The sequence below is a fragment of the Hydractinia symbiolongicarpus genome, chromosome 1 (assembly GCF_029227915.1).
Source record: "Hydractinia symbiolongicarpus strain clone_291-10 chromosome 1, HSymV2.1, whole genome shotgun sequence".
In the NCBI taxonomy this organism is placed as follows: domain Eukaryota; kingdom Metazoa; phylum Cnidaria; class Hydrozoa; order Anthoathecata; family Hydractiniidae; genus Hydractinia; species Hydractinia symbiolongicarpus.
Window position 1 is genome coordinate 8,244,735 of NC_079875.1, and position 13,096 is coordinate 8,257,830.

Sequence of the window (13,096 nt, forward strand, 5' to 3'; positions counted from 1 at the left end):
CCAATAGTGTTTTCTATCATTATCCAATGCTCTTAGCTAAGGATGTCGTATTAATTTTTTTGTCTGATTTCTGACAATTTTTATTTTGTTTAAAGTTCAAAATAGTTAATTATCAGATTGATGAAGATCATGGAGAATACTTGCTTTTATTTGTCTCCTTTTAAAGCTCTTTTTATACCTCTATCATAGTAGCACCAACGAACAAGAAAAAATTTAAACACCCTTAACAATAATTAAATACAGGGCTAGTGTTCTTAGAAAGACTTCAGGGAGCAAATGTTTTCTAGATTGCTAAAACAGAAAAATGAGCAGATACACACAGAAATCATCAAGGAGTGCAATAGCAAAACAACGACAACTATAACATAGTGTCAAATAATAAGTTCAAGTTTCAAAGACATTGAAATGCTTTAATTTCTGAACTGATGGAATATTGCACTAGTTAGTTCATGGAAGTCGTTAAGAAGTTGTTATTGATTTAAATTATGGAATTTTTTACATCGATTTCAATGATTTCTTGTATAATACTACATGTAGCTATATACATATTTTTTTTATAAACTCAGCTTTATGTATGTGCGTAATTTAAAAATATTAGATTTCAATACTATTATATATATTTTTTTAAATTTCACGTTATTCAATGAACCCTCCATTTTCCTTCAGGGTTAAATTTACAGAGTTATTAGTTGCAAATATGTTCTCACATATATTTGCAAACCATCGAATTTCAGAATTATGCCGAAGGACCATGATCGGTGGATTTTCTGTAGAACTATATATTGGCGATGCCAATAGAAAATATATTCTGTGTAACTACTGAAAAATGCATTTAATACGAAGAATCTTCTAATTCACCACTCTTCAACACATTACATGCTTTGAAGATTTCAGAATTTTTTTTTTTTTTAATTTCCGACAACATTTGATTTTGAATATTGAAACACTTCATTGGCATCTAATAAAATTACTCTGTAAGAAGTCTGAAATCAAGTTGCATGCAGCCCAGTTTGAATGGCCAGGCTGTAGTAGTAGTAATAACTTGCAGCGTCTGTTTTATTCTGACTTGTTATTCCTGGGGGTTGATGTTGAGGGTATATAAGGGGACGACCAACCAGCTGCTGGGAAAATAAGGGACCAAAGTATTTTAGTACCCAAATCGCTCGTCTGAATATCAAACTAGGAACAAGATTAGATCTAAGTAAAAAGACAAATCATTCGTTACAAAATGCAAATCTTTTTTTTATACTTCAATAATAACTTACAAATATTTATATATATTTCAAAACTTTTTAGCAAAAACATGAACTGTGAACTGTATAACAAAATTGAAAAATTATTTCTTATTTGCGTTGAGATTAATGCATAGTAAATGCAGGTATTTGCGATGCATAATTTTGGTGTTAAACCAAAAAAAATTGATCGTCAAAGGCGTTTAGTCATACTGCATGAAGTGCGTGACCTTTGAGTTGGACAAAGGTAGAAATGGTATTCTTTTCGTATAATACATTAGGGAATAAATTTTTATAATTCTGTGATTAATTTTGACGTTGTGGCGATGTTTCGATCAATATGATTTGGATTGCTATAAAAGAGAGTCGCTTGCGATAACAGTTTCGCTGTTTGAAAGTTTAAAGCGACATCAACTGGTAACAGATTGTTTTTATTACGTTTCCATACATTCCCACCTCTGTTGAGTAGATGAATTAAAGTTGAAACATCACCGTTACTAGATGCATGATGCAAACATGAATTTCCACTATCATCTACTACGTCAATGTCGAAACCCATTCGAAACTCGCAACCTTGATTTACTTCTTTATAAGTTCTTTTACTGCGTTTTTCAGTTTTTGGGTTGCGATTTTTAGTCGCTCTGGAAAGAGATTCCTCAATATCAATATCAAGGACCTTAAGATGACAATTTTGAACTGAATCTCTATAAAGGGAGCAACAGGAACGACTTCTACGAGTTTTGGATTGTTTTGCTAAATATTTGGAAATATCAAACAAATCACTAACTCGTTGGCTCGGTAATTTAACATGCAAGCTTACGCTTCTCTTAGTGGCGGATTTTGTTGTTGTTACTTTAGGTAGAATCAAGTTGCTAGACTCTGTGATTGCTTCCTTATTGCTACCGTTACTCTGGTTGCTGTACGAGAATAAGTTGGAATTGTATCGTGGTGTTTCACCACAACTTATAGGAATGTTATGGTCGGTATTAACTGTTGTTGTTGGATTGGAACTTAAAGATTCATTTGAATCAATATTAATGTGATCGACACGTTTAAACTCAAAGTTTTCAGGCAGGTGATGAAATCTTTCGGGTTGTGATCGTTTTCTTTCGTATTCGTCCTTTAATATATTAGAAGCGTTAATACTTTGATCAGTTCTTTTTGGTTCTATACTTTGTTTTGAGATTGCTTCCAAAGAAAATGATTCACTCTGCAAAAACGAGTCGCTTAAACTGCTGTTGTTTCGAGATAGATTTGTCGAGGTAGGAAAACTATTTCTTTTCTTGTTGTGGTTGCTTCGATACAACTTCTGACTACTAGAACGAAACAATTTACAAAGATGTTTGGAACCATTCTTGAAAACTTCGTTAAAGATATGCTTACGGTAGATTTTTTCACTCGATGTTCGATACACCTTATGACTTAATGTCGATTTATCGCTCGGTGTCCGTACGATTATTCCACTATCGACTGAAGAACGTCTTCGTTTGACTGAATTTAGTTTCACATTTGGTACTTCGAGAACTTCGATGTTTTTCTCAGTTGGCACATTATACATGGGAGTGATCGGAGAGTTACTGGAATATGTAAGTCCTTCTTCGGTTACTTCTTCTGTTTCATTTGGTTTAGCAAGCTGGACAGTCCAGTTATCAACTCTAGTGTTTTCAACATATTTTTCAGGTGTATAAGGCAACTCTGTTTGGACTAAGTCGTATGATGTACCATAATTTTGAAAAATATTTGCAGCTTTTATAGTGTAATCGACTGCTGCTCCATTGTTATTGTTATTGTTGTTTTCATCTAATATAGGTGAGCATGAGCGTACCTCTTTATTAACAAAACACTCGTTACTTGATGCAACATCGACCGGTCCTTGAGAATCTGGCACAACAGATACAATGTCGGATGCCAATACCGGTTGACGCGTAGCATTGTTATTTAAAAGAACATCCCTATCTTCATTATCAAATGCTCCCGAGGATCCAACGACAAAATCTTTTTCCATTACAACAGGCTTCTGGATCGAGCTTAAGAAGAAATTAGCTCTTTTTTGTGCCAATTCATTCGAAGACTTGTTTTCCCGCCATAAGTCGGTCACATGATCGTTTTCAAGAATGTACTTCATAATGGTAGCATACGAGTTTTCTTGGCTCTTAACAGCCTTTGTTGTGAGATGAGGCGTTGCAAGTTCCATTTGTCTCGATGGTACAACTCTCATTTACATCTTCCAATTGTTAAAAAGCAACAAGTTTCTTTAAAGATCTAGAAGAAATTTGTTTTCAGTTATCTTATTGATTCAGAGATAAGTGAGATATCGCATTATCGAATAAAACAATAAATTGAATTTACACTAAATGACCTAGGAGATCCTGGGTCATTTAATATGAATTCGATTTATTGTTTCATTCAACTTACTCCACAGTTTTGTTAAACAATGCAATTCTAAAATTTAGTTACATACGAATTAAATTGGCAGAACTCTGTAAATACGAAATATTACTTTGTTAACTGTGATAAAATTTTAATGGGTAAAAGTTGTCACAGGACTAAAAGTTATCTATTTACTCGTACCAATGTCACTAAATATTTGTCAAGTTTATTTAGAATAAGGAACAGTTGAGAGACAGCTAAATGTTACTATGGCAAATATAACAGTCTTGAGGTTACAAAAGGGAAAATTTTTATGTCATACACGTTAGTGGTAGGGTTGTAGGTAATGGTAAGGTTACTTAAAAAGAAATAAAAATGTTAAAATTTTCGGCTAAATAAGAACAAATAATAAATAAAATAATAAATAAAATATTAAAAAAATACGGTCTTAAATTTCTAGGTCTGGTTAAATTATGATATTACCAATAAGGAAGAGAAAGCTGCAGAAATTACAAATGGAAAAAGTGTACTGAGTTAAATAGTTTTTAGAAAAATTTTATTTTATTTAGGAAAATTTTATGTTAGTCAATTTTTTTCTTATTTTTTCTGCATTGTTAACTGGGACTTTGATTTTTTTAAAGACATCTCTCTGTTTTAACAATTTTAGTCATTTAGTTTTTAGTTGCTAAAATGTTTAGCTGATCCTAACTATCTTGTTATATTTAAAGCAGAAATAATTGCAAATTCTTAATTTTTCGATTTTAAAATATTTTCGCTATTTATATTTTCAATATTTCAAGAATTTATCGCTCTTTTTGCTAGAATTGCAGTTCTCATGACAAAATATTAAAAGTCATTAAAGGAACACATTTCAGGGGTTATAAGCGATTGGTTTTTTTAAATTAATTTGCTAAGTTTCAAATTTAGAAAATCATAATTTGTTTTGAACCAGGCGTTTATAGAAGTTTGAATACGAAGGTAAGAAAATAAACTCTTTTTAGGCTATTATTTGAGCAGAAGCCAAGAATATCATAAACTCAAATTGATATCTACAAAAGCTGTTTCCAAATATACATTGTATCCATTTGTACAAAAACTCAAAGTTTGTGTCATCCAAATATTGCTTTCTCTCGTACATTTATAAGAATTCCATACAACGTGCAATATTCGTTATTTCTTCTGAATTTTATAAAACATTTTTGAGGTTTAGTATTTCTTTAAAAAAAACATGCATATGGGGGAAACAGTGATTCGCATTATTCCTCTTTTAAAGTTCCCTTTTATAGTGAACCATGGTATGACAGATGAAACAACGACAAATTAATTAAAGCATTAGCAGAGGAAGAATATTTGTTTTTAAATGTTAGTTGTGAAATTAGGAAACTTTCTTTCTTTGGTAATTTTTACCCAAAATTAAACGCGAATTTCACAGAAATGAATTTAAAATTCACTTACATTTCCAAAGAAAATAATTTCGCCTACTTCTCCTCTAAGTTAGTAATTTCCTTATATATAAAAACAAGCCCATTTTCTTATCACACATTTCGCCAAAGTATGTTTTTACCATTTTATTGAATACATTCTGTTGTGTTATTTTTTTATTTCTTTTTTGACAATGTAAATAATTTATACTTGGCCATCTGCCTCAAGGTTTAGACTTCTTTTTACTTTCTTTTTACTTTCTTTTTATTTTTTCATTTTAGTTCGAACAAGTTTAATGAAATTAAATAATAAGAAAGTTTATACAGGACAGAGACATTTTGCCCCCAACTAACTCCAACGCATTTTCACACTCGATTTAAAAAGATGCCTTGTTGACTCAAGTTTGGCTGTCTCTTAGTGACAAAGTTTTAAGGAGAAGATCATCTTTGACAATGCTAGTAGTGGACATCCAGCGTCGCCTGCCAGACGTGTTTCTGTGCTGTATTAAGACATTCGCTTTTGCTTAAATAACTAAACTAATAATGCCAGTAATTTCAATCAACAAACAGTTCAATTGCTAAAACGTATTTATCTTCTTACATAGCTGACCTACAGAAAGGATGTGGGTATAAGTCTTAACCCTATTCGGTCCGGGGGGGGGGGGGCGGATTCCGCCCCCCCAGACGGTTTTTTTTTAATAACTCCTGATTGCTTTCTTATATGGCTATGATACTTACTGAGTTTCAACAATTATCTATTAGACACCTGCATGCTAAATGTTTAGGTCCCATACCTTTCAGAGGCTTTGATATTGGCCATTACTCGAAACTACCCCTAAAATCTCTATGAAATCCTTATAATGGGGAAAATATAATAACTCCTGTTAAGATTATCCTTAGAACTTGAAACTTGCAACACAACTTTGTTTCATCAAGAAGAATCATTTTAAATAATTATGACACGTGACTAATCCGATTTCCCGATTTTGTCGGATTTTACCCGAAAATCGGAAAAAACGGATTTTCGGGCAATTTTTGGCAATTTTTTATCCAATCCATGTAAAAACCGAAAGGTATGTTAAAAAAAATTTATTTAGCTTTCAGAAACTTCAAACAGAATGTAAAAATTCGCTCTAGAACAAAAGTAATTATATTTTAAGCAGATAGTGGCATTTTTAACAATTTTCAAGCTTCTGATGACGTCACATAAAATGTGCTGACGCAAGCAAAAATTTATTGCCGCTATTTTGTTCCTTTTATGACGTACTATTAGTGTGCCAAGTTTGATTCAATTTGAACAATCCTATGAAAAGTTATTGAGGGGGGGGGGGCGTAATCCGCCCCCCCGGTCATAGTATGTTCGAAAAACCCCGGACCGAATAGAGTTAACACGATCACCTTTTCCATGCTTAAGCTGTGCAGGCACGTGTTGTGCTAGTTGAACACTGCATGTATTTTAATACGACAAAGTACATAAACCATCATAGATATTTCAAAATTTCGGAACTCATTTTACGGAATTTACGGGAAAAAAATAAAAAACATTAAATGTTGGTGTTGTATTAACTTTGTTTTAATGAATGACATAATCAATGTGTTTTGTTGTGTATGAGACATAAAAAATTTAAATTACTTCTAAGATAGAGATCATACTCTCAAAAACATGTTAGACCTTCTTTCTTAAACTCCAAAATATGATATTCATTTATTTTCCATTTAGCATGAATATTTTACAAGGATATATGCATTTCAGATATAAATCTGCTATCAATATGTATCCTTAAAATATATCTATGTAATCTATTTATTATGTATAAAAAGTTAAAATAAAAAGTAATTAAAATTTATTTTAGAAAGTTAGAAATAAAACTCGTTCTAAAAATAGGTCAGTCGATTCAAAAACAAATACACTTCAAGATTAATCATCTGAATAATAATCAGGCATTTTCATTGCTCTTCCTTCAACTACGTTTTTTTAAACGTCCATTTAAAGTAAGATTTTGAGATTTTTGACCTTTTAATTTGTTTCAACGACAGAATTGGATTGTAGGCTATTTGGTTAGAAAAGTGGTTGGAAAATAAAAAAAAATTATTATTGGGTCATAACCCCTCTACCACATATTTTAAGCATTTAGAAGACGATACGTGGTTTGTTTGGTAGACGCAGATAAAATGAACAGCTAGTTGTTTATTTACACACCACAAGCTTCTTTTGAAGCCTACCGATAAAAACGACTTTTTTTAATAACTGATGCCTTTTGTAATAGAAATGGTGCATTTTGTGGTAAAACAGTTGATCCTTTTTATGAAAAATTATTGGCTCATTTTGTAAAAAAAGTACTTTTTGGCAAATAACGTTGTGAAAACAAATGATTTGGTCATCTGTTGTTGAAATTGATAATTTTGGTGAAATACCTAGTTTTGATGACTTTGGTGCCTAAATTTTAATTTCTAGTAAACGTTCTTGTAACGTTCTGGTGGTTCTGTTGTTTGAACCGATGATTCTATTTATGTCATTAAGTCTAGTGTTCTAGTGATTTTATTGAAACTCTGGTGATTCTGATCATAGGGTTCATGTGTTTGATTATAACAAACCGAATGAAATAAAATGCCTTTTCACGCATCGACACAAATCGACCGAAAACTTGTACTATCGGATCAACTGATTTTGATTTGATACGCATATCAATTTGTTTTAAGGGGAAACCCGCTTTAAGGTTGTATTGTAGCTTCTAATTTGTCTAAGGAACGAATAAACTTTCTTCAGCGGGATTTAAATGTATCAACTTTTTTTGCTCATTCAGGTCATCCTTTTACAGGCTCTTAAATTATTTATAACAAATTTCACGCTTCTGCTTTCATTCGATAGATCTTACTTATGAATTTTAATGAATAAACGCAAGCAAAAGGTTATTTGCGGTTCCACAACCGAGACTACAATCGTGGACATACTTTATGAAACAGACGCAGGTTTTTCGTCATTTTTCAAACATAGCCGAATATGTCCTAAAAATGTGCGACTCCAGCTCACCCAAACCACGAAAAAATTCACTCCAGAGTTTACGAAAGTCGCGAAATTCAGGAAAAAGTATTGTGCTGACGTCAGCAACAATTACAAACTTTTAAGAGTATGGATTTAAAAGAAATAATAATAACTCCTAATTCTGCTGTGACCTTTGACAAGTTGAAAATGCATGACTCTAACATATAATCAACAAAGTAATCACATGTGGCGCGAAATTCGAAATTAACCGTCCTGATGTCTCATTACGGTTAACCATGATTGTAGTAAGCAAAGTTGCAAACAGGATCCTGTGTCCCAACATGTCACAAAAATTACGACTTTTTATTTTTCGCAAAGTAAAGTTCTAAAGTAAGTCAGATGTCCATTTGAATTGTAAAGTAGTCAAAAAAATTGTCAAAATGAAGAACTAAATACAGTAAAATCTCAGTAACACGAAATCAAAAAAAACGTCAACCTGTGGAATTATGTCCAAGAAAGGGTACATTAAGCACATGAAACCTAATGCAAAAACGGACTACCTGGAAAGTGTCATAATGGGAGCACCAGCCCCTTTTCCTTTACAGCTTTGCTTGTCTGTCTGCCCTATTCGGATTATTCAACAGAGAAATTAATATATGCTAACATGTTTCTATTTTTCCGTATGTGTAAAGGACAAGGAATATGGACCATCAGCTCTTCTCCGTTCATTTTCTAATGCCTTGGAATTTATATCAATATCATAGCACACATCCCACTTAATAACAATAACCACCCGAAACTTTCGATTAAAAACAAATTTACCAAAAAACGTCATGTTATTTGCAAAAACCACGTTATTACTCTCTGCTCTTGTATCAGCAGTTAGAAATCATTAATCGGAATCTAACGCTACAAAAACATAAAATTTCTCAGCAATTTAATCCCTTGCAAGCTCAGGTGATTGTTATTAAAATATACTTCAACCAATCATATATCGGAGTGATAAATTTAGCATTTGTTTTGACATGAGATTGTATGTCTATTTTGTATGTTTGATGTAGGGGAGACATACATCATAATAGCAGTTGGAACGACATTTAAGTTACGGATGAGGAAGTACTTGTTACATTATCATTCTTGTAAACACTTTATACTTTTTTTTAAGGATTAGCCTTATTCTTTACACAATTTCAGTTACAAATATTGCCTAAAAGTTGCTCAGAATAAGAAACAAAAGATTCAAAGATTTTGGTTTAATAAAGGTATATTCTCATCTTAACAAATGTCTCTTTATAATATTTCTTAGCTAGTATAAGCTTAATACTAAATTTACGTAAATGATTGTTATTTCAGCCCTAGTTGCTTTTTGGTTGGTTGCTTTGTAAAATCTAAGTCATAACGAAACTTCCACTGGCTGTTGTTAAATAATCTTTCCTCACAAAGTAACTTTCGTCATGTAAATTGTAAAATATCTTCTCGAAATGTGAAAACTCAATTTTTGATCTATATTTATGCAACATTTCCTCTCCATTCTCAGTAGATTCAATGATAGCTGATAAAATCAGTGGTAAATCCTCTCAACATATAACATGAAAAATCTCATCTTAAAATAAACATTTTGAACTACACCAAATCAGAATTGAACCCCCGTACCTTGAACCTCCACTGACTCTATTTTCTATTCACTCGTTACTGCTGTCACTCGATAACTCGAAATATTTTTTCCCCTTAAAATTCGAGTTATCATGAATAATTTGCAGCCTCTTTTCTGGCTGTCGTTTTAAAGACTTGTTTTTATCCCACTGCGTTTTGCGTTAAAAAGAAAAATCTGGTGGAAATGAGTCTTAACAAACATAGATGTTACGGATGTAGTCAGAATAATTCTTTAAAAATAGAGCATTCTTAAGATTTTCTAAAAATTCATTTTTTCGTGTACAGTTTAACAGACCTAGTATATAAAGCCAAAGTGAAAAAACAAACATACCGCGTTTACTATTTACAATTATTCTGCAATTTCCAATCTCGCTCTCTCTGCCATAATAAAAACACAAATTATCTTCTCATTAGAAAGTTCTCATACGGCTTTACAAAAAAAATTAAAAAAATCACATAACCCGAGCAATATAATGCTTAATAAAACACTTTTTTATCGATACTGCGTTTTTATTTTAATTGTATGTTAAAAAAGAAAAGATATTTCTTTGTAATCAGCTACCCTGATGGACAATTAAGAAAGCCATTATTTCGTCGTTGCTAAGTTACAATGAAACTATTATTAAAAATGGCGTAATAGCTATGAGAAGTGGTGTTGCGATAAAACCACATTTAAAAAGCGTCCACAAACGTTAGAAACGTTCACTAAGAAATGTTCCAGGCAAATTAATTGACTTCTCCACAAAGAGTCATGAAATCTAAAGCTGTTCTGAATCTTTATACACAGTATCTTGGGTATATAAATATTTAGGGATCCGTAGCTCAGTCAGAGGTCGTGGATTCGCTCTTTACATGCGTTTTCTATTTAGGCATAAATTTCTATAGCTTAAATGGGGCGTCAAGGCACTCCAGAGGGGCTTATATAGCTTATATATCCGCTTAAAATTCACATGGTATACGTTAGTAAAGCTAACCACATAACATGTAGCTAGCTCACTACAACTATTTTTGTGGAGCAGAGAAATGTTGCTTTATTAGGTTGTAACGTTATGGACAAATATATCATACGCTTTATTCATCAACGTTAATGGTAACAAAGATTGTAAATATTTGTCAGTCCAAAGATATTAATAATAGTGTATAAAATAGCTAAGATAAAGGTTAATTTACACTTTGCAGTTCCAGAAATTGCAAAATTTACACTAGCAATTAATTTGAGACCAGCACATTTACTTGCATTTGAAATTACAATTAAAAAAATTTATCATTTTTGCTCTTTGTAACGCAACACGTTTTGAATCAAAACAAATTAAAATGGCAGCTTCTTAATGCTTGATTCAATTTGGTGTTACACTTCCGTTTGATTAACCGTTGTTGTTTTAAAATGGAAGCTAGATTATGGCTTTGATTTCTAAAATGTAATAATGCATCATCTTCTGTTTACTAACACTTTTTCGTCATAAACAGATTAATTTTTACGTACTATGGCGACGAAATAACAGTGAATGTTTGAGTTTCTTTTCTTTCAATCAACAACTAAATCGAAGATAAATCACAAGACTGTCTGCATGACATTATTCCGGTTTAAGTTTCGGCTAAAAAATTATTGATTTATACAAACAATACTTTAAATGCCATATTTCTTTTCTGCCAAGCTTAGAAAATTGCAAAATAAATCCGTTTGCGTCAGCAAGTCCGTCAGAGATTTATTTCGGATGGCGTTTATGGGTGGGCTGTGTAAGGTGTTAATGGAGAAGGAAAGCTTCGGAATTATCAATTACAATCCATTGCAAGTTATTTGTGATTTTTTAAAGCAAAATTTAACTTCTTATCACTTTGTCACTATGAGGAATAGAAACTTTACTTATCACAGGTTAAATCAAATTCTATAAAACAATTAAGATGGATGAAAAGATTATGAAACTAGCAACTCTAGCCATTCTTTTTTGCCGATTTGGCAAGTTCAAAAGTTCGCCAAATCTGTGAGCAACCCAACAATTGAATTCACTAATGTGTATGTATAAGGACTAGGGTTATTGTTATGAATAATGACCAGTTAATATGCATAATTCAAAAATTTATCACAATCCCCGAATCATATACCACATCTATATGTAATTCTGTTTTGGCACAAGACGATAGTTAAAATTTCGAATATATTGAGAAGCTCTCTTGTTTTGAGAATCAAATCTGAATTTCATCAACCGATGTTGTGATACTTTTACAAGTTAGAAATAGGTGGGACAAACTTGCGTTAAGACCCCAAATCTGCGAAAGACACAAATAACTTTTCAACTAAATCAGCCAAATTTCATGTTGCTAGATACTGGATTTAGCTTCATCGCTTTCCGTATTTTATTTTACTTTCGCTGGATTTGTTTGTTTCAGACGAGTCCCTTCACTTTTGTCAAGTATAAGCAAATATACAACAAAATATACAGGATTTAATCATACTTACAAATCAACGTTGAATACGATGGCAACTTGAGTGCAAAATTATTTTGAATCGAAATTAAGTTTCTGTGTGTTCGTAGCTAAATAGAATTTTCTTTGACACTCATAAAAACATCGATCTTAATACACTGAAGCATTTCATTAGATTTCTCCTTGTGAGTAAAAAAGTTTATTGAATCTTATCAAACATGGCTGTTAATTAAGCAAAGTGAATTACGTAACGATTCTTATGTATTATTATTATTCTCATATAATTGTATCTATGAATATTATAAATTAAACAAACACCTAAATAATAGCCTTCTTTTATCAGCGGGTTGAGTTTTTGTTATTAAATATTTTTTAAAAAACAACATTGATAATAGCTATAACAACCCATTGTTTTATTTTGTATTATTTTTGATTACTCATTAAACGTATTTGACTTAAGCCATGTGTCATAAAATTGGTTATGTTTACTGGTAGTAAGCCATATTTTATATTATAACTTAAATCTTCTGTATTTCCTCAATGAGACAAAAGACAAAAATGGCATTACCAAGTCATCCCTTTCTTTATTTTCGAAATGCTTGTCTTTTTTAAACAGATTTTCACTCGTGTAACCATGCCACGAAATGGAAAATCCTAGCAACTAGATTTTAACTTCACTACTATTGAATAACTAAAACAGGCGTGTAGATGGACATTGAAACTTAATTCAGCAGAAATAAAATGTTGGAAAAATCATGTCATTTCTGTTCACCATAATTGGTCCAAAAAGTATCAGTTAGTGTATAACTATATTTTTAAACTCACCTCAATCGATCTGTATTCCACTTCAGTTATTTTGACAGAAGTAAAGTTTCACTACCGGTTTAAAGGCCTTAAGACAAACAGAGCAAAGTTAAGCTCTGGTAAAATTAATAATATCGCGCAAGTGTATTACTCAAATGGTTGGCGTAAAACAAGTTAGGGTTTAAATTTTGTGAGTACAACATAAAAAA

The 13,096-nt window shown here is 31.8% G+C and overlaps 1 protein-coding gene across 3 annotated transcripts; it reads right to left on the bottom strand.

The window, feature by feature from the left end:
- Nucleotides 1-1,217: 1,217 nt before the first annotated feature.
- Nucleotides 1,218-12,290, bottom strand: LOC130636142 (uncharacterized). 3 transcript variants are annotated; one of them, XM_057445773.1, is made up of 2 exons: nucleotides 12,118-12,290; nucleotides 1,218-3,494 (listed from the first exon to the last, which is right to left on the bottom strand). In XM_057445773.1, exon 2 carries the CDS (start codon nucleotides 3,448-3,450, stop codon nucleotides 1,525-1,527), a length of 1,926 nt encoding a protein of 641 aa, XP_057301756.1. In that variant the 5' UTR covers nucleotides 3,451-3,494; nucleotides 12,118-12,290; the 3' UTR covers nucleotides 1,218-1,524. The 3 variants fall into 3 exon arrangements, with proteins under 3 accessions (XP_057301756.1, XP_057301762.1, XP_057301768.1); XM_057445779.1 differs by lacking the exon at nucleotides 12,118-12,290 and adding an exon at nucleotides 9,991-10,175; XM_057445785.1 differs by lacking the exon at nucleotides 12,118-12,290 and adding an exon at nucleotides 5,058-5,497.
- Nucleotides 12,291-13,096: the final 806 nt, after the last annotated feature.